The 26774-nt window shown below is 37.8% G+C and overlaps 1 protein-coding gene across 1 annotated transcript in view; it reads left to right on the top strand.

Moving 5' to 3' along the window:
• Nucleotides 1–1522: 1522 nt before the first annotated feature.
• The window catches only part of LOC124259176 (misshapen-like kinase 1), a 186133-nt gene continuing 160881 nt past the window's right edge, over nt 1523–26774 (top strand). The window contains 2 exon segments of the mRNA XM_046693274.1: nt 1523–1822; nt 2089–2154. Coding sequence (XP_046549230.1) covers nt 1763–1822; nt 2089–2154 — 126 coding nt within the window. The 5' untranslated portion in view covers nt 1523–1762.

Here is a 26774-nt window from a genome sequence, read left to right as displayed (position 1 = left end):
AAAATACTGCTAATTCTATTAGCAGAACGAACGAAAGTGGACGACATGACACATCCTGTCGGGCATTCATTTATTTCTAACAATTTCAGATAGAAAAGTTTTTTATTTCTTCATTTTGATTCTTTATACTTTGACGTTTTGGTGTTGGGTGTCTCTAGCTTGCCCCTCTCTGGTGGCAATAAAAGTATAAGCTTAAACGCTGGAAGCAATCAGTTACATATCCTGTCGCACCCATGTGCATGAAAACTGCGCAAGTTTTACTTCAATTTCTTACTATGACGTCATCATTTATTCTGTGACGTCATCCTGAAAATATTCAGGTGCTTGTCTGGAGAATATACAGAGAATCTCACCCAAGTGTCTACAGATATCAAATATATAAACACGAGTTGATAAAGTTACAAATATCGAAGGCTTGCCGAGGATATTTTTACCTTTATCAACGAGTGTTGATATAATTGAGATCAGTAGACACAAGGGTGAGATTCTATATTTATCATCAAAATCCCTCTTCATTAGTTTTCAATGAAAAATGTACATCTCTGAGCACTGTACTACCATTAGACTAGAAGTGCAGCGATGTCATAACATTGTGACGTCATCAAGTTCATGACGTCGTAGCACTGTCAGGGCATTGTACAAAATCTACTGTCAAAACGATATCTCCTGGGAGATATCGTATGATCTCACACAAGCAAAATCTTCTATGAAACTGGGATGATAAATAGAGAATCTCACCCAAGTGTCTTTTGATATCAATTATATCAACACGAGTTGATAAAGTTACAAATATCGAAGGCTTGCCGAGGATATTTTTACTTTATCAACGAGTGTTGATATATTTGATATCAGAAGACACGAGGGTGAGATTCTATTTATCATCGAAAATCACTCTTCATTAATTTTCAATGAAAAATGTACATCTCTGAACATGGTACTGCCATTAGACTTGCAGTGCAGCGATGTCATAGCATTGTGACGTCATCAAGTACATGACATCATAGCATTGTCAGGGCATTGTACAAAATCTACTGTCAAAACGATATCTCCTAGGAGATATTGTTTGATCTCACACAAGCGATATCTCCTGTGGAACACAGTTTTGGATGATAAAATCATTATCGTGGGGTGACTTTACACTAAAATGCAATAAACATACGGACTTTTGAATACATTGATAGTGTAGTAGTAGTAGTAGGAGGTAGTAGTAGTACGAGTAGTAGCAGTAATGAAGTCACCATACTTGTACATGAAGAAGAGTTTAGGACCGGGCACAGTTTACACAGCCTTGAGTTAACCTGAAAGATCAAATCTTCCATGAATCTGCTACTAAACTTTAATCTGTTTATTTGCTTAATACCAATTAACAACCAATTTGAACGTTATACGTCTGTTACAATATCGATGTTCAATAACTTTCTGTACATATTTACACGAAGAAAGGATGGGAACTGCACAGTATAACAGCTCGAGCCGGTATGAGTCAGGAAGACAGCCCAACTCTCGTCTGATCAATGTCCCAGCATGCATTGCGCCGCACTCTCAGCTGAGTGTATACGCCAAATATATCTTGATATGTGTGTTTCCTTCTCGAATTAACGGATTATTAACAGAGAAGCATCATTGCAATTGACTGTAGTCGAAGTATGTGTAGTTGATTGTTTGTTTCTAGGAACTTTCCGGTGCGTGGAGCCATATTGTGAGGGATATACCGCTCGAGACAGAGAGGAAACCGAGTTCTCATGCTCATTGCGAGTCCAAAATGGCGACCACATCGTCAGTAAATGTCAGTTTGGACGACATAGATCTTACTAGTTTACGGGTATGTATGCTGTCTGATTTAATCCAAGCTTGTCTGTATTTATTCTGAACCACGAATCTAACAAACCACGGGGTCAAATGCGAATTAGTTTGACAAGATACCGTCCAGACAGAAATGTTTTGCCATCATTTTCGTACATCGTGCATCTCTCCTAGTCAAAACAAAGAATAAAAAGGGATCGGTTCAAGTCACTCATGGTCACGATGTTGATTCAAAGTGTGGAATTTTCTTGAAGTTTTACTATTCTATCATTTGTAATGTTTCAGGAGCCTGCGGGGATATTTGATTTGATTGAAGTGGTTGGAAACGGTACTTATGGCCAAGTTTACAAGGTAAGATGTCAAATGCATGCAACTCAGGTCAAAGGTCAGCTGTCATAAGCGTTGAAATGTTCTGAGACGACAACTTTAGGAACACTCCTCGCTGTAGGGTGTTTACTGGTCCTTTTTGACTCAGTGAACTTCCAAATGTCAATATGATCACACCATAAGTTCTTGTTAAGACTATTTAAAGGGCCTTGTAGATACATGGATCACGGTGACATCATCTCTGAGTTTTGAGCATTTACTGCCCCAAAAATGATGAATTCTAATTTAAAGTCATTTTAACATACTTGAAAGCTTTACACAGCCATACTTTTGAGTCAGTAGGTTGCTAGGCTATCCTAATGGGTCTGATTGGTTTGAAGCTGAACTTGCCCTAAGGCTATAGGACAGTTAACATTGCTGAAAATGGAGGAGCTATTCATGAACAATCACTACAGGAGTCGAGTCTTCATTTACTATAACTTATGATTGAACTTGTAGCATTCCTGATAGCTAAATTTGGGTAACATACATTTGATAAGATGCTAAGTCATGTTGCATGTTGGTAACACAACACGCAGTGCACCAAACGTTTAGCATTTCTGAGTCCTCTTGTGGTTGACAGTCCAGAGTTTTGTATATTGCATGTTGATTGCAGAGGATTGAATTGACACCTTATTTGTGTATATCAAGGTTGAGATAGCACAATAAAGTTGCATGTTCATTACAGATAATTAGATGTACATAAGTCTTGATTGAATTCACACCAGTGTCAATGTATTTACAAGCGTAAGGAAATTGAAATTTCCTGTTTACCCAATACTGAGTTAAAGGTGTCATGGTAACACAACCATCGCCACAGCTTCGGGAATCTACTTTGTGATAACAGTGTTCACGAATGGTGTTTCAAAGTAACAGGACATTGGGTCCTGTAAGTTTCAGATGTCGGTCTGACCCATTGAAAATTCACAGGACCCATAGAATAAAATTAAACACACATTACAGATTGAACATTTCTTATAATTGGCATTGAAATTATTAACAAACATAAGATTTATAAACAGCAAACAAGTGTCACATGTCACATATAACAACTTCAGTCAAAGTCATTGTGAAATACACAGTCAGACACTGGGGCCGGCGGGTTGTACAGTTCTATCGGACCATTGGCGAATCTGCCAGATTTGTCAGAGGGTCAGGCACTATTCGTGAACACTGGATAATAACTCCATTGTTTATACAGGAAAGAGCAGTGTGCATTCTTTCTTATACACACTGACATATCATATAAGCCTGAAACAATGATATACAAGACACAATTGAATTTTGCATCAGCTTGCTTAGAAGAGAAAAAGGCACAGTTAATATGGTAAAAACACCTTTTAAATGATTTTCTGGTGCCAGAGAGGCACAATTAGAAAAAACCATATTGTTTATTGTATGTTTATTGATTAAGATTCAGCCATTGATCACTCAAGCATTAGTTGGTACTGCCTCACATTGTTATTAGTCATGCATTCAATAACATTCAAAATAATAGATATGATAAATTTGTTAATTAATTTTATGTATCATATGCTACAGGGATCTTCTCAATAAAAAATATTGTACATTACCTTTTGTAATATTTCAGATTAAGGTTGAGACAAAAGTGTTTCAAATATGTATTTAATATCGCTTGTCAAATCTTTTGTTTCATTACTTGTCACATTGGTTTATGAACTAGTTCATATAAGGTGTTTAATTGCTAAGTTCCCTAGGATTTGAATTACATCATTTATCTCAGTCAAGGTAATTCTTGCTGTCAAACTTTTGTCAGTCATTGTCATACATAGTTTTGGTAATGAAATTGGAATGTTATTAAGCCAAAATTCATTTTTGAAAACTGATGAAATTTCTTTTTTCAATACAGGCCTAAGAAAATATCCTAGAAATGACCATATGATCAAACAATACAGTGATCGAGATAACTAAAAACAAGTGATAAACAATGCTTAAGTTTAATTTTTCTGTAAAACCTTGTACATATTTTCATTCAGATAGAAATGTGCAGAGCTGTTCAAGCATTAAATAATAAGTACTTACTGATGATCTCCATTTCAGCCTCATGGGTCACGACATATCAATCACAAAAACTAACATTCTTTCTACTGCATCAAGGTCCAGGGAACATCTTTCTTAATAGGTTTTTTTTTTTTTGTTATCTGTTTTTAAAGCTATTAATTTTGTTTTAAAACTATTAATATCTAAGCATTGGTAGAGAAAATCTAGGTTTTAATCAGATAAGAATATCTTTCTAATCTCGCCATGCAAGATGGAATATAGCTCTCGTTGTTGGTTTTTGTTGTTGTTTTTTTATTGTTATTTGTTTTTAAAACTAATAATATCTAAGCATTGGTAAAGAAAATTTACATTTTGGTCAGTTAAGTCCAGATTAACTGTGACTTCCCGAGTTGAATATTTGTCTTGGTATTTCCAAAGTCTTAGGAAGTAATTTGAGTTAGCTGTTTGTGTATAAGTTACCACAGGTGTGAAACTCGACTTGAACAATATCTCACAACCAACATATGTGTGCTCATAGGTCTTCTTCACTGACCCCACTGAAAATGTAGGGCTGTTGAAAGGAGCGCTTGTCTATTGCATGTATATTATGTTTATTGTGGCTGCTTGAATATCAAGTTATGTATTGCATTTCCACATGAATGGCGTATATACACCAGTATTACATGCCTCAGTGAAATATACATTCAGATGTTGATGTACGATAGTTATACACACCTGACAGGTTTCGACAATATATGTAGGTGTATGTTTCACCAAAGACGTGTCAATCAGTCCAGGGTGTGTTGTTAATGAATTTTCATTTTTATTTCTGAAAGGATTATACAAATTTTTAACAAGTTGTGATAAAAATTCTATCCATTGTCCCTTTGATTCATGTATAGACCATGATACACTGGTCCACAGAGCAAGGAAGAAATAGTTCATTAGGTGTTGAATACATGTTTACAAATTATATGACAGGTCGTTCAGTCATACATGAGACTTTGCTACTGGGCTTGTAAAGGAAATTAGTGTGTAAACATGGTTTGTGTCATGTTTTGCTGACACATTTCATGCTGTTAGATGGTTTCAGTTTCAATTTGTGTAGAAATTGAACCATCAACATTTTATTAATATTATCAAGAAATCTGAATACCTTACGCTAAATCAGTAAATGGGTTAGTGTAGTATTTATCAAGAACACTTTTTAGAATCATGTTCTTGGTCTTAGGTGAGTTTTGTCAGCCATTTTTGAACCATTAGACCTCATGATGGTTTCAGAAAGTAATAGTTCCTCAACAGCAACTTTCAACCTCTCTCTTTCTAAAGCTAGTCCAGAAAGAATCCTACGTACATGAGTCATCGGAGTGTGTAACCAGTCCTGTATGAACAAAACTAAAATGTTTATTGTTTATGTTTTCTGTTAGTTCCAATCTTTTTACAGAGAAACAGTTCTTAAATTGACTCAAATGTAATAAAAATGGAGCCAAGAGACTTTCCTCCTTTTCAGAAACTGAAACCACCACAATCTAGATTAGCCATATGTGATAGACTTGTATTGACATTCTAATTTCTACGATATATATGACATACGACTTACATTGTGATTTATAGGGGTGTAACAAATCCACTAGGGGGTGAATGTGATACATAGCCTGAATATATGGGAACGAATTCAAGAATGAGTCATTGTTCTGTATTATTATTCATAATATTTAGTGATATTTATATCCTAATTTGTATTTCTTGTTTTGATAAATAATGCCCAAATTCAAGTATAAAACTGGGGCGGTTTAGTGGTTAAAGTGTTCGCTCGTCATGCTGAAGACCCGGGTTCGATGACCTACATGGGTACAATGTGTGAAGCCCATTTCTGCTGTCTCCTGCCGTGATATTGCTGGAATATTGCTAAACGTGGCGTAAAACTGAACTCACTCACTCTCTCTCTGTGAACTATCCTTAAAATTAATGAATGTTTGATTCTAATGGCAACATCAAATTGAATTCATGAAGGGATATAGTTTGAACACTGAATATGTGAGTGAATCAGTGACTGGGAGTTTGGAGCTTTACATGTGAGATGGTGGGATAGCCTAATGGTTTTGAACTTAAAGCGCCCACTCGTCATGCTGCAAACCCGGGTTCGATTCCCCACATGGTTACAATATATGAAGCACATTTCTGGTGTTCCCCCACCGTGATATTGCTGGAATATTGCTAAAAGTGACGTAAAACCTCACTCACTCACTCACTCACTCACTCACTCACTCACTCACTCACTCACTCACTCACTCACTCACTCACTCACTCACTCACTCACTCACTCACTCACTCACTCACTCACTCACTCACTCACTCACTCACTCACTCACTCACTCACTCACTCACTCACCAGCCCAATGTAAAGCTTCTTGTTATGTATCAAGCATATTTTTTATTGTGCTGTTAGTGTTAAGTAACTCTCACTCACAAACTGTATGGAAAGATTCAGCAATGCTTGTATCAACTTGACCGTCATGTTTTGCACAGTATGTGATGTATTTCATATATCATTAGCACAGATCTGAGTAATATTGTGATACATATTATCACTTCCTGTATTATGGCTTGCACTGGTGTATCCTGAAACTGTAAAATGCAACCTCATATTTAAACCAACTTGCACCCAGTGAATGTGAATATTTTCTGTGGAAGAACAGAGATTTCATCTGAGGAACTGGCTTGATTAGTGACTCCGATGACTACATGGACAGTACTTGAATGATTGGTACTGTTCATGTCAAGTAATTTTATGTAGTAATATAAAATGATCACATCAGAATCAGAATATTTATGTTATACTGTAATAGTGTTCTAAATCATCAATACCAACCAAATCCAGGGGTGGAAATAACCCATTGCCCGACGTCCGAGTCCAGTATTTTTTTCCGTCGGGCAAGCAAATTTGTATTTGTATTTACCGGTATCCAGTTGACTTTCCAATGTTAATTATGTTGTTTATTTTAATCAACAAGAAAACGGCCGGTATAGTGGAAAATTATCAGGGCAAGTGATTTTACATGTGCCACTGTTCCGGAGTACACTAGCAATTTTAAAGTTATTTCCACCCTTGAAATCCAGAATTCTGATTTTATATTGGCCAATTTGTTTAATTTCCATAAAATCAAGCCCTTGCTTAAGAGCTGAAGTCTATCTTTGCCTTGCTTGATAAAGCGGGTTGAATTTTGCAAGGTATTCAAGACTATTTTGTCCTTTTGTGACGTCACAACCAGGAAACTAGTTTAGTTGCTTTCAAAAATTGTTGCCTGAATGTCGATGAAATTTGATAGTATGATATGAAACCCCAGTGTGTATATTTACTGAACATAGTACTTCTTTCATTTTCAATGTAATGTATTTGAATACATGTAACAAGGAACAAAACTTGACATACTGAGTATTTAGTTGACTGTATGTTTTACAAGTATGCCACAGGGCAGTCGTGGAGATGTACCTTCTGTCAACAAGAAGAATGTTTTGATCCATCCTGGATCTTGGTGAATGTACTTTCCCCTTGAGCTATTTAGTAATCTTGATTATATACATAGTTTGTCCCATTCTGTACATTAAACATATCCGTATAGTTTCTGGTTTAGCTTTTCAAAACTACATGCTTCATTTATGACAGGGAGTATCTTTAGTCTCATATAATTAACAAAATTTAAGGTTTTTTTATTTTGTTCAACTTGAAATTATTCATTTCACAGGGAAGTTATTCTGGATACATCATTATCATTTTATCCATGCCATTGACATCTGATACAGGGAATTCCAAACATTGATATATATATATATATATATATATATATATATATTGCATAGATAAATAAAACAATTTTTTCTCTCCAATATGTTTCGCTTCTTTACTCTTCAGGAGAGTAAAGAACGAAACATGTTGGAGAAAAAGGCATTCTGTTTTTATTTATCTATGCAATATTTATGACTGAACACCTGTACTACTTTGGACATTTTGTGCGTATATATATATATATATATATATATTGTGAGATAAATATTGAGCCTTGTCATCAAGATCAGTTAGAATGAGCTGAATGAAGACTAATTGCTGTTATGATAGATACATCGCACAATATAAGCAAGTACGAAAAGAAATCTTGTCCCGTATCTAACGTGCCTAGAGCTAATCAGTGGGCAGATCATGAGAACTGCGCCAGAAGCTGCCCACACGAAGAAACAGCCAAATACACTACTCATCACTTCTCTGCCTATACATGTAACTGTCTCATCACAGAACTTGACGATTAGTAATCTTGAAACTTATCATAATGGACTAGAAGTTGTAATTATCTCTTTGAAGTTGCTACGAATATTCATATATCATTAAATTATATGTATGATATGGTTTTCTGGACTGCATGTACTGACATGTTGAGCATACTGAAGCCAGAACGATATGCATGTGAGATGCTGCCTGTACTTGGTAAACATATCCAGATGCAGGTAAACAGGGTTTCGCTTCCAGATGGTAAATATAATCAGGATTTGCATGGTGTTTTTGGAAGCTTATACGATGCCACAGTAACCTGACCAGATACTAGATGGGAGACCAGACACACAGCATATGAGACCTAAGTTAACAACAGAATTGGAAATCTTCTTCAGGGAAACATTGTATGGAATCCTAGTGGATAACAGGCGATCAAGACTGCAGCCATTTCCAGGCAGCGAAGTTAACATGGGAATGCAGCCGACTACGGCCATGCATGTCTATTCATGATTAGGACTACGGTCCAGATCAGAAATCATTTTCATTTATGATATGACGAAAGAACAAGAGAGGTGGGTGGGCCACGTGGAGGCTGTCTGGGTTACTAACTAGACATGGCTGTGTTTGGTTTACAGCGTATTTGAAGCAACTTGCTTGGTTGCCTCTCACACGGGTAAACCAACACAACGTTAACCTCCCCAATGGGGGGCCTGCTCACCATTGCAGGACGTAGTCTACTGGTGGCTGGAGCCAGCTCACCATTGCAGGACATAGACTACTGGTGGCTGGAGCTTGCTCACCATTGCAGGACATAGATTTCTGGTGGCTGGAGCCTGCTCACCATTGCAGGACGTAGTCTACTGGTGGCTGGAGCCTGCTCACCATTGCAGGACAAAGATTACTGGTGGCTGGAGCCAGCTCACCATTGCAGGACATAGACTACTGGTGGCTGGAACCTGTTCACCATTGCCGGACATAGTCTACTGGTGGCTGGAGCTTGCTCACCATTGTAGGACATAGACTACTGGTGGCTGGAACCTGTTCACCATTCACCATTGCACTGGACATGGCTGGAGCTGGAGCCTGCTCACCATTGTAGGATCGTAGTCTACTGGTGGCTGGAGCCTGCTCACCATTGCAGGACATAGTCTACTGGTGGCTGGAGCCTGCTCACCATTGCAGGACGTAGTCTACTGGTGGCTGGAGCCTGCTCACCATTGTAGGACATAGTCTACTGGTGGCTGGAGCCTGCTCACCATTGCAGGACATAGTCTACTGGTGGCTGGAGCCAGCTCACCATTGCAGGACATAGTCTACTGGTGGCTGGAGCCAGCTCACCATTGCAGGACATAGACTACTGGTGGCTGGAGCCTGCTCAACATTGCAGGACATAGACTTCTGGTGTCTGGTCAGCTGTAAGCAGGTGCCCCTATAAGCTTTTGGAAGTCGTATAGACTACATCTTGTTTCAGACAATACTAGTTCTAGAAAAACTTTCTGTTTTGCAAGACACCCCTAGGTAGCCTGTGTCAGAGTAGGCAACAAATCTTGAAAAATATTTTGTATGCCCGCTATCACCAGTGCCAGTCAGTAAATCAAAGAATGTGCCAGAATAGCTTAAGATCATTCCAAAGATGGTTATTTTTTACAAATTGTTTATTCTGTTAGATTGTACCTGAGAAATTTTACTTCAGGAATCAATAGATTGCTGATTTCTATGACTTGAACCATTCTCTGTTTAATACATGTCTGTACATTCAAGTAAAAGCAATAGTTTGATGTCACCTACAGAGATGTATGTGGCGTTATCCTATAGACTATATACTTCCTGGACTGTTGTATTCTCAGCATATATGCGTGTGTTAGGTGTGCTTTGATATATAGTTTATACTAAATTTATAACCAGTATATTTCCTTGTTTCTTGGCTGTCCCAGATAAGCACAACGTTTGTAATCTCTATGTTGTATGTGTCATCGTATTGAAAGGTTTCGTGATTTGGTTGTGGGCAATACAGATATTAATAAAACAGGAACATAAATGAAAATTAATTCAGAACAAGTGTTATTCATTACTTCATTAATCGGAGTTAACGTATGCGCTATTAGTATGCAACACTTTAAATATGTAAGAGCAGCTGGAAAAGAATGTGTATTTCTAGAAAGTTGTTTCCTGTTGTAACCATGGTAACTGATGAAATTTGAGAAGAATTTTCAAGGAAAAAATTTGATCATGACAATGTAAGTCAATGGGTTTATGAAATGTGTCACGTCAAGTCTGTCACTTCAGACATTTTCAGTTATTTTGTCTGACATGTTTTTTCCAGTAAGTGAATCTCTATTTACTGAACCGTGTGTTGGACAAATGCAAAATTTAAGAAAGACTTGGAATAATTTATTTACAGATTTATGTTTGCTAAATATATCACATGGGACAAGAGTTGGTTGACAGGAGGAAGGAAGTTATGAATTTGTAATTACTGTATTTGATCTAATAGATGCTCCGGAGTTACAGTTGGTCACAAAACAAAGGCTACACCCAGAAAGACACCACTGATAACTTTGTGCTTGATAAATCGACTCAGTGGATATTGAAATGTCTGTTTCATGTGTATTCCAGTTCCACTCATTAAAGGCTCTGAAGTTGGTTGGGTATCCTAATGGGTAAAGTGTTTGCTCGTTATGCCGAAAACCTGGGTTCTATTCTCGACGTGGGTCCATTGTGTGAAGCACATTTCTGGTGTACCATACCTTGATATTGCAAGAATATTGCTAAAAAAAGGCATAAAACCATACTCACTCAAGGCTCTGATATTGGCTGTGTAGAATTGCCTTCCTTTGCAATACAAGAATCCAGTGATCATAGATTCGAATCAGGTGCACCTTGATAATGATTCTTGGTTTGTGAACACTGTACACATGTGTATGGGTTGTACCAAATTTGTAAATGTCAATGAGGACAGACCAATTTTATTATCCCCCACAACAAATAAGTTGCGGGGGATATAGAAACGAGTTCCGTCTGTCTCCTAATCTATTCATGATAGCTTAACCAAACTTGGTACACATGTCATCCATGATCCCTAGATGTGCCTTTTAGGGGTTAGACCCAGATATGAATTTTATTTTTTGCTGTTTTCATGGAAACGTGACTTACGCTGTGACTATGAGGATATCATCTTGTCCGGAGCAGATCTCCTAAACTATACATGCTAGCTTCACCAAACTTGGTACACATATCAAGCATGATCCCTAGATCATGTAGATGTGCCTTTTGGGGGTTAGACCCAGATATAATTTTTTTGTGGTTTCCATGGAAATATGACTTAGGCTGTGACTATGAGGATGTCTTCTTGTTGCATTTCCATGGCAACAAGTTAAACTTCAACTGAATTTGGTGGTAGTGCTCTTTTCTGGAGCAGATCTTAAAAACCTTTCAACATACTCTCCTTCCACTTTGCTGTATACACTCCAAAACATTTGACATAATCATAACTAGTAGACATATTCATAAAGAGTATTTTGCCGTTGCGGAGGATATTAATGACTTTGTCGTCTTGTTTCTTTTTTAACAGATTTTTGTCCGCAGAAAACCTACAGGCAGGAAGGAAAAATTTAGAACCAAAAAAAGCATTTCACTTGTATCACATTAACATTAGGAATTTATAAAATTTATTACTTTTGAAAAAATATGACCTGGGGATCCGTAAGGCAAGAAATAACTAGTATAAGTATAACTATAATAACTTGAGTATGCTTATGTTGTGACATGGCTAAAAGAAAGTACAACTGCAAACATGGCCCAGTGGATAGAGCATCTGCCCAAAGAACAAAACGTAGGTGGTTCTTTCCTTAGTTGAGCGAGTGAGTTTAAATTTAGCGCCACGCCGGCAATATTTCCACCATATAGTTACGAGAGCAACGTTAGTATATATGATGAATAAATAGTCCTTGGGAGCATCTTACCATAAGATGTCAAAAGATGGTACGTTTTGTTTCTCTTCCCAAATTAAGCTGACGCAGTGATATAACTGCAATACTGTTGAAAGCAAAGTTAAACCAACTCGATGACTTTGTTAACCTGTCTGATGCTGAACTTTTAGGACAAGTATCAACAGCCACACACACACACACACAAGCATGGACATCAGAAGTGCAATAGTCTTTAACACCAATTTAAACCCCATTTGACCTTGTCTCGCTCATCTCACTTAAAAATCAGTTCCAGCATGTCTAAGTGGTTTTAACCTAGGTTCCCATCTTGCTTGCCATGTACATTATAATGGTTTTTACTCTTGTGTGACCTCTGCTTTCTGTACTGTTACTCCTAACTTTTAGCAGTTAATCAGTTCACTGTAATGGACATTATCAGTTTCCCATCCCTTCAATGTGCTACGTATTACCAGGTACACCCTGTTACCATGCATACTCTTGCTTGTAGTCATCATTCAGTTGTCAGCCATTACAATCTGCAGTCACTGCGCCTAAAGGAAAGGTCATGGGAAAGAATACTTGCAACGTAATGAATCACATGGGATTGAACTGCATATTATGTTGTCCTAAAACTACTTAATGCAGTAATATGGATTAATGTAGGATTTTAAATGAAGCACTTGTGGCAGGCAAATTGGGAAAAAACACATTCAATTGTCGAAAATTGAAAATTGTCTGAAAGTTCTTGTTTTCTAAATGAATGAGGCATTTCCATACTGCCTTAAATACAGTTTTGTAAAACTATGAAAGCTGTTTTCACTCTGGCATGTGTTTGATTAAAGTAGTAAGTCAAAAGGCCCTGAAAATTGTAGTTTTACTCGGTTTCCAGATCAAAATACCATTATAAGAGATTTCGGTGACCCTTGGAACCACCCAAATTTTGAATCCAGCTAACAGTTCTGTTATCAGTAAGGTCCATCATATTTTTGCCCATGGTGGATAATCATGAACTTTCTTGTTATATTTTCTGTGTATTAAGGGGCTTGTATAAGCCTCTCATAAAGCATTTGAATGATCCTGCATTGGATTAAATTTATTGAGCATGTCATTGTTGGTGTTCTGATAGTAATAACAAGATTCATCCTGAAAAATAGCCATGAATGCAATGGAAACTGTGAAATACAAAAAGTAATCTGAACTGTACCTATGTTTCTTGTTATGGCCTAATTTTCAGCACTAACTGGATATTATATACATCTATATTTATACTTTACATGCATGTTTATTAACTATGTTTAGTTATTTCTACAAGCTGGAAAGAATTGTTAATGGGCACAGGCATTGGACAATAGGTTAAGTGGTTTTATTACTCCCAGACAGAATTATGTAATAATGTTACAATAACAACTCTTGAACTTGATGAAATTGGACTTGTTTTATTTAGCTATTGTTGGCTTCTGTGTGCATTGACTCTCCTGGTAAGCTGGTGCCCTGGGGCACACCGGCATAGGTTGTAACTTATTCTATAGAATAGAATGGATGGGACAATACCATGTTGGAGGAGGAGGGGGCACCATGTCATGACATCTGTAAAGGGGAGGGGCTACTGTTTAAGGATGGTGTGCGTATCAGCACAGCAAGTATTTTGAAGTCATTGTGTTTTTATTGTTGGAGGATTATGACATTGAAGAGCCCAAAATAGCATAGACTTGCAGAAGGCAGTCAGCGAGGTAAATGGTGACATAGAAATATGGGGAAGATAGAATCATGTGCTTTTTAGAAATAACTTGGGAACTTGGAAATGTGCTCCGAACATCTGGATAAACATCTACTTACACAAATTTGTTTTGTTAAAAGTGTACCATTTTTTGCGTTTGGCAGTAAAAAAAAGTGTTTTCTGTTTTTGAGATGGTCCCTGTGGAATGTAGGCTACAGGCAAACATAGGATTTCTTTCATTTGAGGCCTAATGAAGGAGCAGCTAGTTTGTTTGAGAGGATCCCTCCTTGTATGCCATCCTTATTATCTCTTGTTGGTCCACATACACTCCACATTCCAGCCTCTGTATCCAACACTGGTCAGGCTTGACGAGGGTCATATAAAATAGTATACTCAAAATATCAGTTTAAAAAATTGTAAGTGATTTCATTGATTACTGCTGGTAATAGAATGGATGGGTAAATTGCATTGTATATAAGCACTGAATGATGTTACTCATTAGGTCTGTTGTCCTTTCATAATAGGGGCGTTGGGGTAGCCAAGTGGTTTAAGCGTTTGCTCATAACGCTGAAGACCCGGGTTCGATTCCCCACATGGGTACAGTACGTGAAGCCCATTTCTGGTGTCCCCTGCCGTGATATTGCTGGAATATTGCTAAAAGCGGGATAAAACCAAAACTCACTCACTCACTCACTCACCCCTTTCATAATGAGCAGTCTGTGAAATTATAATTGGCATATTTATTATAAGACTAGAGCTAAAATTGCATTGCATATGTGGAATTATGAATGTTAAGAACAGTGTTCACATAAAGCCACTTTGCAGACTGACACCGTTTGTTCACCTCTTTTTATGTTTTCTCCTCCTTAGATGAAAAAAACCCCCTTGTTCAGTTCCAAGGAAACCTTACCTAGTAGTTAGTTCAGAATGAAGGATGTCTTGGGGTCTTTCAAGAAACACACTGATGTTTAGTGAGAAAACAGTTTGGATAAATAACTTAATGAGTGGCAAGAAGTTTCTCATATTTATTTCATCATGAAAATCAAAATAATATTCAAATTTTTCCAACAGTAGAGTACCGATCCACAAGGCATTCGTAGCGTTACAACCTATCATGAGTACATAACATCTTTGAGTGGCATTTTAGAAGTTGGGAAGATACTGAACAAACTTTATTTATAAGACTTTCTTTTATTTTGTGAGTGTGACATTTCGATACAGATACTTATACCGTTGTCAAATGGGTATATATCATGAGTAGATAGTTTTCAAATACCTTCGTGGATCGAGCCCCTGGTGAATTAAGGAAAAATGTAATTCATGACGACTTGAATGGTAAATATCTTCTGTTTATGCACACTTTTGTTATGTGAATAAAATTGGTAAAGAGGATTAATGGCAAAGAACAAAAATGAGAAAATTACCTATTTTTGTTTACATGGGGTCCACAAATCAGTAAACATGCTAAACCAAATAATCAAATAAGCCTTGAGTCGATGATGCAAGGTCTTGGTGACGAAATGTCTGAATGGATTCTGGGCAATATTACAGGTGTGTCACAATGACCTGTTGTCAGAAATATTACAGGTAGAGATTTTATTGCTTTCAGGTGCATTATAGACTTGCTAGTCATGGTTTGTAGGAAGGGTTTAACCTTATACATGTGATGATACGATGTTCACGTTAAGCATGGAGTCAAGATTTAAGATGTCTGAGGATTCAAATACTACATGAGAAGCTTACTCCCACCCCACTCCTTAGAGTTGAATTCCTTCAAGTTGGTGTAGTTTAGTGGGGTTCAGCCATTGCCAGATATTTACTTAAAATTTTATGTCAGCTTTGAGATTCGGTTGTTGTCATGTAGGCAGTGATCTATATGTCTGTGAATGACCATCACAGAGTGAGATTTAACCTCTACTCACTCAGTTCACACTGTCAAATCCACCATCACCATCACATCCTTCATACCATGATGTCGGCAAACCAATCATACCATCACACTGTCACACCCACCATACCATCACATCTTTCATACCATGATGGACCATCTCTGTGGTGTAGTGGTTACAGTGTCTGCCCAGAGAGCGGAAGGTCGCGGGTTCGATCCCCGGCCGTGTCATACCAAAAGACATTAAAATACGGTACCCGTTGGTCCCTGCCTGGCGCTCGGCATTAATGGGAACAACAAGGACCGGTTGGCTCGGAGTCAGTATAATGTGTCTGAGTGGGGTATTCATGCTTAAATGCGGCATGGTTAAAACCAGCTTAAGACTGGGCTTACAAGCAGCCACACATACACATGGATGCACGTCATCATATGAGCGAAATATTCTCAAGTACGACGTTAAACCCCATTTCACCTCACCTCATACCATGGTGCTGTTACACCCATCATACCATCACACCATCACATCCATCACCACACCCACAAAGGAGGTTTTACTACTGCAAGTACAATCATGACTAGTATTCCTGGCCAATGACTTGTTGCTGGAGCAGCTATGTTGTTCTATGTTGTAGGTAAACAGTAGACACGGCAGTTACATGACATCGGGGTCAGTGCCGTCGTAAGAGGGCCAGTTGATAATCTCACCCACATTATTCGGCTTGTCAATGGATCAGGATTATTTACAAGGTCGTGTGTACATTGACAATGATTTGCTGATAATGGAGCTATTATGAGGGGCACCTGGTTGATTCACCTAGCAGAGTCATAGGCATAACAGTGACATGTAATAAAGAGATTACAAGGTGTGGGTTTATTGATACTAGACATTAGAACTAAGCCGTAGCATTGTTAGAAGGATCCACCTACGAGGAGAATTCTCGATCAGCTGTGCAGAATTTGTTGAGAGTTGTTCACATGTTGATCATGGTTTATGCTGAAAGAGCTGTGTTTTATTGTCAGAATAATTCAAGATGTTTGGAGCATCTGTGCTCAAAGATTAAACTGAGAATCTTAAGCTTGTAATTGTGTTAGAAATAAGATATTCTATAGGTGGGGCTAATATGTTTCCTAGAGGATTTACAAGAGATTTGCCATCTACTTTGCAGTATATGGTGACCTCGTGAACATGGTAGAAAGTAGAGTCACTGTTCCATGAAAAGAGCTGTCTGTTCAAATAGTTGGGTATAGGTTGAGGTTTCACATATTTTTCATATTTTTAGCTGATGATACACAGAAACACTACATCTATCATGATTTTTATCTTGTGATTGGACATTCTTCTATATCTTTTTAAACTTATCATTGAGACATTTCAATGACAATCAGTCTATGTCCTTGAAAACCTTGTTCTCCTAAGACCCATCAAAACATTTACACAGCAGTGTGCCTCAACAGAAAGCTTATGTGGAGATTTGACTAGTAGAGCAGTACCCCTTTGACAGGATGCAAATTAGCCATCCACGAACTGTCACGAACAAGGAGACAGTGTTTTACACTGGTCAACACTGTACGGAATTGGTTGCAAACATTTTCTGTTGACATATGTTTGTTGTGTTAGCAAATTGTTCCTATGTATAATGTATATAAATATATTTTCATTAGCTTTAGAGCCCTCTACAATACTGAATGGGCATCACGTGCCATAGCCCTCGACAACATTGTATTGTTGGTTACTGATGAAGTGCGTCACACCTGCTAAGACCTGGATGCAAGGAGGATTTTTATCAATTCCTATTCTTAGGATTTTTGTGTTGATGTTTAAGGTGTGTCCTTGGTATGTGAAACAGTTAGTATTATATATGTGTTAGATTTGTGTGGTGATGCAGCCTCTTTATCACAATTTATTGTCTCGCAAATAGCATGAATATACGTCCCTGGGTCATAATTCAAGCTTGTTTTCCTTAGCTGTTTGATGAATGCTAGATTGTAGTGTACTGGGCTCGTCAGCCTGGAGGAACAGGGTAGTATCATTTTGCCTACATGCCAGTGCGCATACAACATTGGTACGTGGGAATGTGCAGAACACCCTTTTCTATCCACCAGCATGTACATGAACAACATAGCAATAACCTGAAAAATTGCAATCTTTATTCCACTACACATTTTCATTAGATTCAGTGGATGTTGATAACCTTTGTCAAGAACTTCAGGGGCGGTGGGGTAGCCTAGTGGTTAAAGCGTTGCTTCATCACGCCGAAGGCCTTGGTTCTATTCCCCACATGGGTACAATGTGTGAAGCCAGTTTCTGGTGTCCCCCGCCGTGATATTGCTGGAATATTGCTGAAAACAGAATAAAAGTTGAAAACTAAACTCACTCAAGAACTTCTGAAGTCTTTGTAGCAATGCGGTGATCTCTTCTATGTAGCTGTAGATTAGTCAAGGGAAAGGGATGACAAATCATCTTAAATGCCCATATAAAGTTGAGGAGTAACAATTGATTTGATATGTAGTTATTTTATTTATTAATACTGTTCCTGTTCGAACTATTATTGAGTACGTGACTGATATTAAAGAAAACATAATCTGATTATAGATATAACCAGCTTGCTTTGGAGTATTTGGAAATTGAGTGGGTAAGGGTTAACACCGCCTTCAGCAATATTCACTATATCAAGGCGGGGACACCAGAAATAGGGTTCATACATTGTACCCATGTGGGGAATGGAACCCCGGCCTTCGGCATCAATGCTATAACCACAAGGCTTCATCACTAGTGTTGGGAATTGGTTGAAATCTCACAATTGATGATTGCTTCATTACCAACGAACAATCATCGAAAAAAATTGGTTAGTGTCATTCTTCAGATTTTCCTATCCAGGTTGTTACCGCAGAAAAGTATAACATGTTGCAACTTGCTACATTAAAGTGATGACTAATATATCATGAACATAAACTTCCTGGAGTCTTTGAGAAATATTCAGTAATGACTTTTCAGTTAGTGGAGTGAGTTTTCTAAGAAATAAACATGTTTTCAGGCCCTGACAACTTCTAAGATATGTTCCATTGTCAAGTATTTCAAACACTAAAACAGTAGTTCCAAAATCGTTTGTTCGATTATGAGAAAATGTGATCGATTGCTTGGTCCTTTGGTCACTGCGAGCAATCTTCAATTATTTCAATTAATCGGAACACCACTATTCATCACTGCCCCAAAAGTTAGAGAACACAAATACTTTCATCGTGAGTATGTATCAATGAAGGAACAGGGATAAAAGACACTGTCAGCCTAAGCTCTTACTTTAAAAGTATTATGTAGAATACATTGTACATGTGAGGTGGTCAGAATATTATCATCTTGCCATTCTGATTGAGAAATAGAAGTATTGAAGTGGAGGAACTGTGGGACTTAATTATCTGGGAAAGATTCATATTTTGCAGTTAAGTCAATACCTACAAGGGCACTAACACACAGCCATTGAACTGTAAATTGTTTTCGAAAGAGTAAAGGCGCATTGGGAACATACCGATGAAAGAGTATGCAAATAATTCTCTGGTCTACACTTTTCTGATATCCAGCCAAAATATGAAATCCTATATTATCTTCGGTTATCCTGTCTGTCTGTGTCTTGAGAAATGTCGCCATTCGGGCCCTCAAACAAATCATAAAACTTCAAATATTCCTGGTCACTTAGGGGCAAGGTGACATTTGCTTATGAAATATTTCATGCAGTACACATGAGAGTTTACATTGATTGAAGGTTTTGCTATCTTGTTTAAACATTCTAGCAAAAAAAGGCTGAAATTTGTCTTTGCATTTAACCAAATCTGACCCTGACTTAGATCTTAGAAACTCCAAGCAACCACATCTACTCAATAGCAGACCAACAACACTAAAATATTTTCATAGAAATTTTGTTGGTTCAGCTAATCTCACGCTTTATGCCTTGACAACAGGCCTGAACACCCAGCACAGCAGTCTGCAACTTAAGCCACTGATCTGAATCCCAAGTCTAGTAAAATACCCTTCGCCCTAGTAAGCTCAGCTGTAACAATCTATTGTATAACACTAAAATGTACTGAAAATGGTCCCAAAGAGCCAAGCTGAGGCAAGTAGCCCGAATTTAAACGATGCTAACTTCTCAAATTTATTGAATGGGCACAGAAAAAAGTCCAGAGAATGCACATTGAAATTATTTCTGTGGAGTTATATGGTCTAACTTGAAAACTTTTGGTACAAGCTGTTTTTTCAAAGTTTAACTTTACATCCGGTGTATTTAACCATTAGCCAAAGTTCCTGTGAGGTTCCTGTAATTGAAGCTTAATGTGACCAGGAGTGTTGAAGAGTAAACTGTATAAAACATGCTGCTGAATGAAAACTTTGGACTGTAATACTTAGTAAGTAGGCAGAAACATGAGTGAGTATAAGTTTATGCTGCTTTTAGCAATATTCCAGCAAAATCAGTGTGAGCATCTTTGGAATCAAACCTGGGTCTTCACAATGATGAACGAATGCTTTAATCCACTAGGCTAATGCATCGTCCCAGGCAGAAACAGCTTAGGCACATATCAGCAAAACTTCAGAACTAGTGGTTGGTTGGTTTACAATTGTAATAGTTTAACATTTTTAATAGGGCAGATGAATCTATTCTTTAAAAATTTCATGAGTCATTTTTTATTTGTGGACGAAAGTATTGTATAATGATTTATGTCAACTGTGATTTCAAAACACTATCTGCAAAGTTCATGTAGGACCTGTTCATAAAAAGCAAAACATTTAAATAATTTATATTTACATTATTTCACTCACTCACTCACTGTACCATAACTGAAAAAAAGCAGGTTTCAGGTAAACACAATGGGGATGTAGGCTATTGTTAGAACAAGCATTAAAATTCTTGTGACAGTTTAACATGTAGTGTTCTGTGGACAACAATTATACAGAAAAGCAACCATTCATCACCAATGTTCAGCAGTTAGTCAACCTTGACCTTTGAGCGTACAGGGCAAGGCTTATTACATGAAGTAGGACTGTAATGTTGAGTAGCAATGTTTCTGTGTAAACATACTGTGAAACAATAGGCCTTTGTGAACATAACACACGGCCCAAGTTTTTGTAGATGTCTACTTATAGGCCAGGGTAAGCTTCAGTTTACCACTGGGCACATGGGACATTTCCAGAAAGTAATGTGAGAAAAGACTGAATTGCTTTGTGATCAGAATGTATACAAATGTAAACGATACCCCTTTAATATTGTTCAGACACAGGGTATATTTAATGTGCACACCTTACTGCAATCAGGGAGTCCTTCTCAAATAGCATATGTTCATTTTACAAATTGCACGGGCTGTGAAAATAGAGGTTCCCATGAGTGTAACAACAATGAAATAACAAGTTAAGTGTGATCAAAATATGTGGTGAAACAACTTCAGTGTACTTGTTCCAAGAAAAATGAGAATATGTTTATGTAGACAAAGAAAACACACATGCCTTTTGTATGGAAGGGATGGAAGCCAAGTGGAAGTACTCCTAGAATAGGGATCAATATTTATTATTATTTTTTTATCCCCCGCAACGCGTTTTGTGGGGGATAATAAAATGCACTCCGTCCGTGTACATTTGTCTTTTCCGGAGCAGAACTTTTAAACCGTTCAATATTTCTTCACCAAACTTGGCATATATAGGTCTGGTGATGAACTGGTGCCTTTTGGTAGTTTTGGAATTCTGATTATTATATTTTTTTAGTTTCCGTAGCAACAAGTGTTTCCGGAGCAGTTTAAAACCGTTTAATATTTCTTCACCAAACTTGGCAGATTGTTAGGTCTGGTGATGAACTGGTGCCTTTTTGTAGTTTTGGAATTCTGGCTATAATATTTTTTGGCGTTTCCATGGCAACAATTTTGACTTTGACTGAAATTGGTGTAGGTGCTCTTTTCTGGAGCAGAACTTTAATAAAACCGTTCAATATTTCTTTACCAAACATAGATAGATCTGGTGTTGAAATGGTGTATTTTGGTAGTTTTGGATTTCTGATTATAATATTTTTTGGCGTTTCCATGGCAACAAGTTTGGCTTCAACTGAATTTTGTACAAGCTAGCTTCATCAAACTTGGCCCACATATCAAACATGATCCCTAGATGTGCCTTTTGGGGTTTAGGCCAGATATAAAGTTTATTTTTTGTGGTTTCCATGGAAACGTGACTTAGGCTGTGACTATGAGGATGTCATCTTGTTGCATTTCCATGGCAACAAGTTAGGCTTCAACTGAATTTGGTGGTAGTGCACCTTTCTGGAGTAGAAGTTAAAAATCTTTCAATACTCTCCTTCTACTTTGCCATATACACACCAAAATATTTGACATAACCATAACTAGTAGACATATTCATGAAGAGTATTTTGCCATTGCGGGGGATATTGATGACTTTGTCTTCTTGTTCATTTTGTCTGTGTATTCTGTTTATATTGTACAGCAGTTTCCACAATATGCCATAAGATACCTCTGGTAGATGGTTATGTTCCCAGGACTGTGTGAGGGCTTGTTATTGGGATGACCGCAAGAATGCGGCTGTACATTGATAGAGATTTGACATGCATGGAAAGCCATAGACTAATGCTTAGTCTCTGATTATATATAATTTCGAAAGTAACAAACAAACCCATTTAAATTGAAAAGGGGCCCCAGGGAGACCATGAAAGTGTGCATCATTTGGGGCTTTAGCACTGCAGAGTTCTAGGCTGTAGGGAGACCATGAAAGTGTGTTTCAGGGACTGTGAGACAGACTAGGAAAGCCAGGAACTCTCTCTATCAGCATGCTGTCAGAGTGACACTTTCATTGTGCTCTAGGTAGGGTTGGGTATCTCAGGAGCCAGGAAAACTCTGTGTATACATTAGCAGTGACATAGCACGTTTCAGGTAACGTGTACCCACCCAACAGATGTGGGTTGCTGGGTAGGCTTGCCTTATAATTGATCATTTTATGTTTCGAGGATGGTGAGAGTTAAGTAAGTTTGCCCATATATTTAAGAACTGGGGAGTATGTGTTAACAACTGCATGCTCCTCATATTAAATTGTTATTTGAATGATGGTTTCCAGAGTTTGTTAATCTAATATTTGTTGCATAATTCTTACATTCGTAGGCGAATAATGCTACAACAATTATACATTGAGGAAATAGCAAATATTTCAGTTTTCCCGAAGTGAGGTTGGGTGTCGGCATGAACCTAAGTGGCCATGATAAAAATAGTTGACAGTCAGACTGTACAGAGTATTTCTTCATCAACTAACCATAGCAGCACAATTTTCTGTTTTTGAAGCCAGATGAAAGAACTTGTGAATCCCACTACTATAAGTCCAAATGTCAAACTGTTTATTATACAAGTATATTATGTATGGTCAGTTTAACTTTCTAGACTGAAAGATTTGCACCACGACTTCAGCATTGGACAAGTTGATGAAGTGATCATGGTCGAAATTATCTAGTCTCCTCACTCCAGCTCGCATGTTTCCTTGAACATGTTGCAGTATGTAATATATATTTGATGCAAGTACATTCTCTGGATAATTTTAGCACATCAGTTAGTTTCATGTTGCAAGGAAGGAATTCTGGGTAAAGAAGGTTCTGGTGATTTATTCCTGGTCTGATCAGGACCACATGTGACTGACGTTGTTAATATCAGTGTGTCACATATCTGGGCCATGCCTCAGTACTGCAGAACCTGTCTCTATAATGTAAACATCCATCTCTCTGATTGCACAATCAAACCCGTCACAGTAGCCCTGGACTGTAATGGGATTGTCATTACTCTCAGTAACAACGGCAGCAGTTGAATGGAAGGATTGGTGACATGATGTGATCAAGTGTTTCAAAATATGTCAAGGAGGCTTGTGTGACTATCAAGAAATAACTGTTAGCTATAGAGATAATGATTAGGTGTTGCCCTGTGAGACTTATGCATTGTGTAGTTTATGTTTTCTAAGTTGTGTCTGAAGTACAAGAGGTACTGTCATTTAAGGAGTGAGTGAGTTTAGTTTTACGCAGTTTTTAGCAATATTTCCTGCAATATCACACCAGAAATGGGTTTCACACATTGCACCCATGTTGGGAATCAAACCCAGGTCTTCGGTGTGATGAGCAAAATCTTTAACCACTTGGCAACCCCACCGACCCAGTCACCTAAGGTTCACGATCTGAACATTTATGTCCCATATACATGCTCAGGGCTCCAGATAAGGGCCGTAATAATAATTTAGAAAACGTAGCAGATACGTACCACGGCAAAGGTGTACGGTCTTAGAATCATTTACAGACGTAGTTATCTGAAAAGTATTGTTTTATTGTTTATTGACCTGTTTACACAAGAGTAGCAATGTTGTGGTGCAGATATGAAACGAAACACAAGATTACTGATACTGCATTAAATTCCATTCAGTACTCTAAATGTACTTTTCCAGTACTCGTATTTTGAAAAAATAAGGAGTACGTACTCCTGATGTTGAAAAATTATCTGGAGCCCTGCATGCTGATTATGGGTTTGAATACAGGATTTGGTCTCATAATTATTGGTTTGCATGCACCATACCCATGTTCAAGGGTTCTATCACAGACTTCCCAACCACATTAAACCGACATGCAGTGACAGAACTAAAATACCACTTGATTCAGTTTAACCTCAACTCATCCTCTTGCTCATACTTGTATTAGAACCTGTGAAGATCCGGGTTAGAAATGGTCTTCAGCAACCCATGCTTGTAACTAACAGGACCGGGGGAGTCAGACTCACTGACTTGGTTTACACATGTCATTGTATCCCAATTGGGTAGATCAATGCTCATGCTGTTGATCCCTGGATTGTCTGGTCCAGACTCCATTATTTACGGATCACACCATATAGCTGGAATAGTGACGTTAAACGATAAAAAAACAAACTTGTATTTAGATGTCTCTGTAAGGATCATTATGCTTACAAGCAGAACTTGTGTAAAGCCAGGTTTGATTTGGTCTTCAGAAACCAATGGGGAGGTCAGGCTTACTTGCTTGTTAATGCATGTATCATGGTAACCCAATTCCTGAGATTGATGTCCATTATGTCAGTCACTGGATTGTCTGGTCCAGACTTGATTTTTTTTTTTTTTTACAGACAGTTGTCATAAAGCTGGAATACTGCTGAACGTGGTGTTAAGCGACAAACAAACAAATAAAAAAATATGAGAAGTTGTCATCAGAGTATGTTGTAGTAGATTTTACTTCCAGGCATCTTGTGTCTCGGCAACACTTGCTACATAGACTGCTCGACTGGGGCTCCATATTAAGCATCTTAAGTTGTCATAGGATGTCAGTCATTGTGCCTAACCAATAAGGAAGTACATCATCCCCAGGCTGCCCTGATCCTAAATCTTAACAGATCTACACTCATAATGTATCTTAACCACAGAGTGTGGCAAGGTGCTATGATTAATGTCCATAGTTGGGGCCTCTGCTTTTGTCATACTGTGTGCTCATACTATGTTTGTTAAGCACTGTCTCCCATATATAGAACACTGGATGCATTGGAAGCTGACTTTCTTATTGCTTCAGACTTGAGTATACCAGTATTGAATCGGACCATTTTAACAGGCTTGTCGGCTCACCAAGTTTTGTGTACAAATTCAATCTAGCAATAGAACTGGTTTCCTGATTTTTAGGTGGACATTGTCTCGATTCACTAAGGGCACTGACTACATTGTCTAGACATTGACTTGAAATAGACTCCAATGTTTAGAGCACAAGTTATGGGCTGCAGAAAAGTCACAAAACCTAGCTTTTATTCCATATGTAGTTTATATTTTTTACTCTAAAACAATGTCTTTTGTGAAACCAAATTACAAGCAAAATGTTTAAAACGTAGGCTGTATTACGCATAGGTGGTAGTATAGTTTGTTTTTGAATGCATGAATTTGACACACCTGTTTTGTTTTTTATTATGCATATATTAACATATTCAAATTAAATAAAACATTACCTCATAATGTTTTGAATGTTATTCCACATTTTTTCATTAAGTATCAGCTGATCCATAGCCAAGTAATAAAAAACATTAACTCAATTGTGGCTTTTCATGTTGTCAGAGCAATTGACCTTGAACATACATGCTGTTTTAATTTATGTCTTGGTGATGTATACATGCTTTTAGACATAGATCTTAATTGCTCTCTAGCATTTAGTGTCATTTTATAACATGTAATCCATCTATTGTAGGCCATGAGCTGAAAATTGACATATTGGTACCACTCAGAGGGACCAAAGGTTTTAGTGTTTTTTTATGTTCCTCTACATATCAATAATGTGTGAAGCCCATTTCTGGTGTCCCCCGCCGTGATATTGCTGGAATATTGCTAAAAGCGGCGTAAAACCAAAAACTCACTCACTCACTACATATCAAGAAAGCATAATTGACATCTCAAGTTGGTAGTTCAGACTCAGAATGAGGCTAAATCCAGGATGGCTGCTAAATCAACCCTAATTTTCAAAACATGATATAGATGTTAATTGCACACTAGCGTTTTGTTGCATTTTTGTAAACTGTAATCCATCTATTGTATGACTTCCCTGATGGTATTGTGGAATGCTGCTGGACTGCTGTCTTATCATGGTGAACGCCATCCAAGACTAGACCGCCTCCGTGGTGTAGTGGTTAGAGCGTCCGCCCGCCCGGAGAGCGGAAGGTCGCGGGTTCGATCCCCGACCGCAGCATACCAAAAGACGTTAAAATATGGTACTTGTTGGTCCCTGCCTGGCGCTCGGCATTAATGGGTACAGCAAGGAC

Source organism: Haliotis rubra, unplaced genomic scaffold, assembly GCF_003918875.1.
Source record: "Haliotis rubra isolate DU_JTF1 unplaced genomic scaffold, ASM391887v1 Scf711, whole genome shotgun sequence".
NCBI lineage: Eukaryota > Metazoa > Mollusca > Gastropoda > Lepetellida > Haliotidae > Haliotis > Haliotis rubra.
Note: the sequence above shows the minus strand (reverse complement) of the source record. Positions and strands in the feature narration are given on the sequence as shown.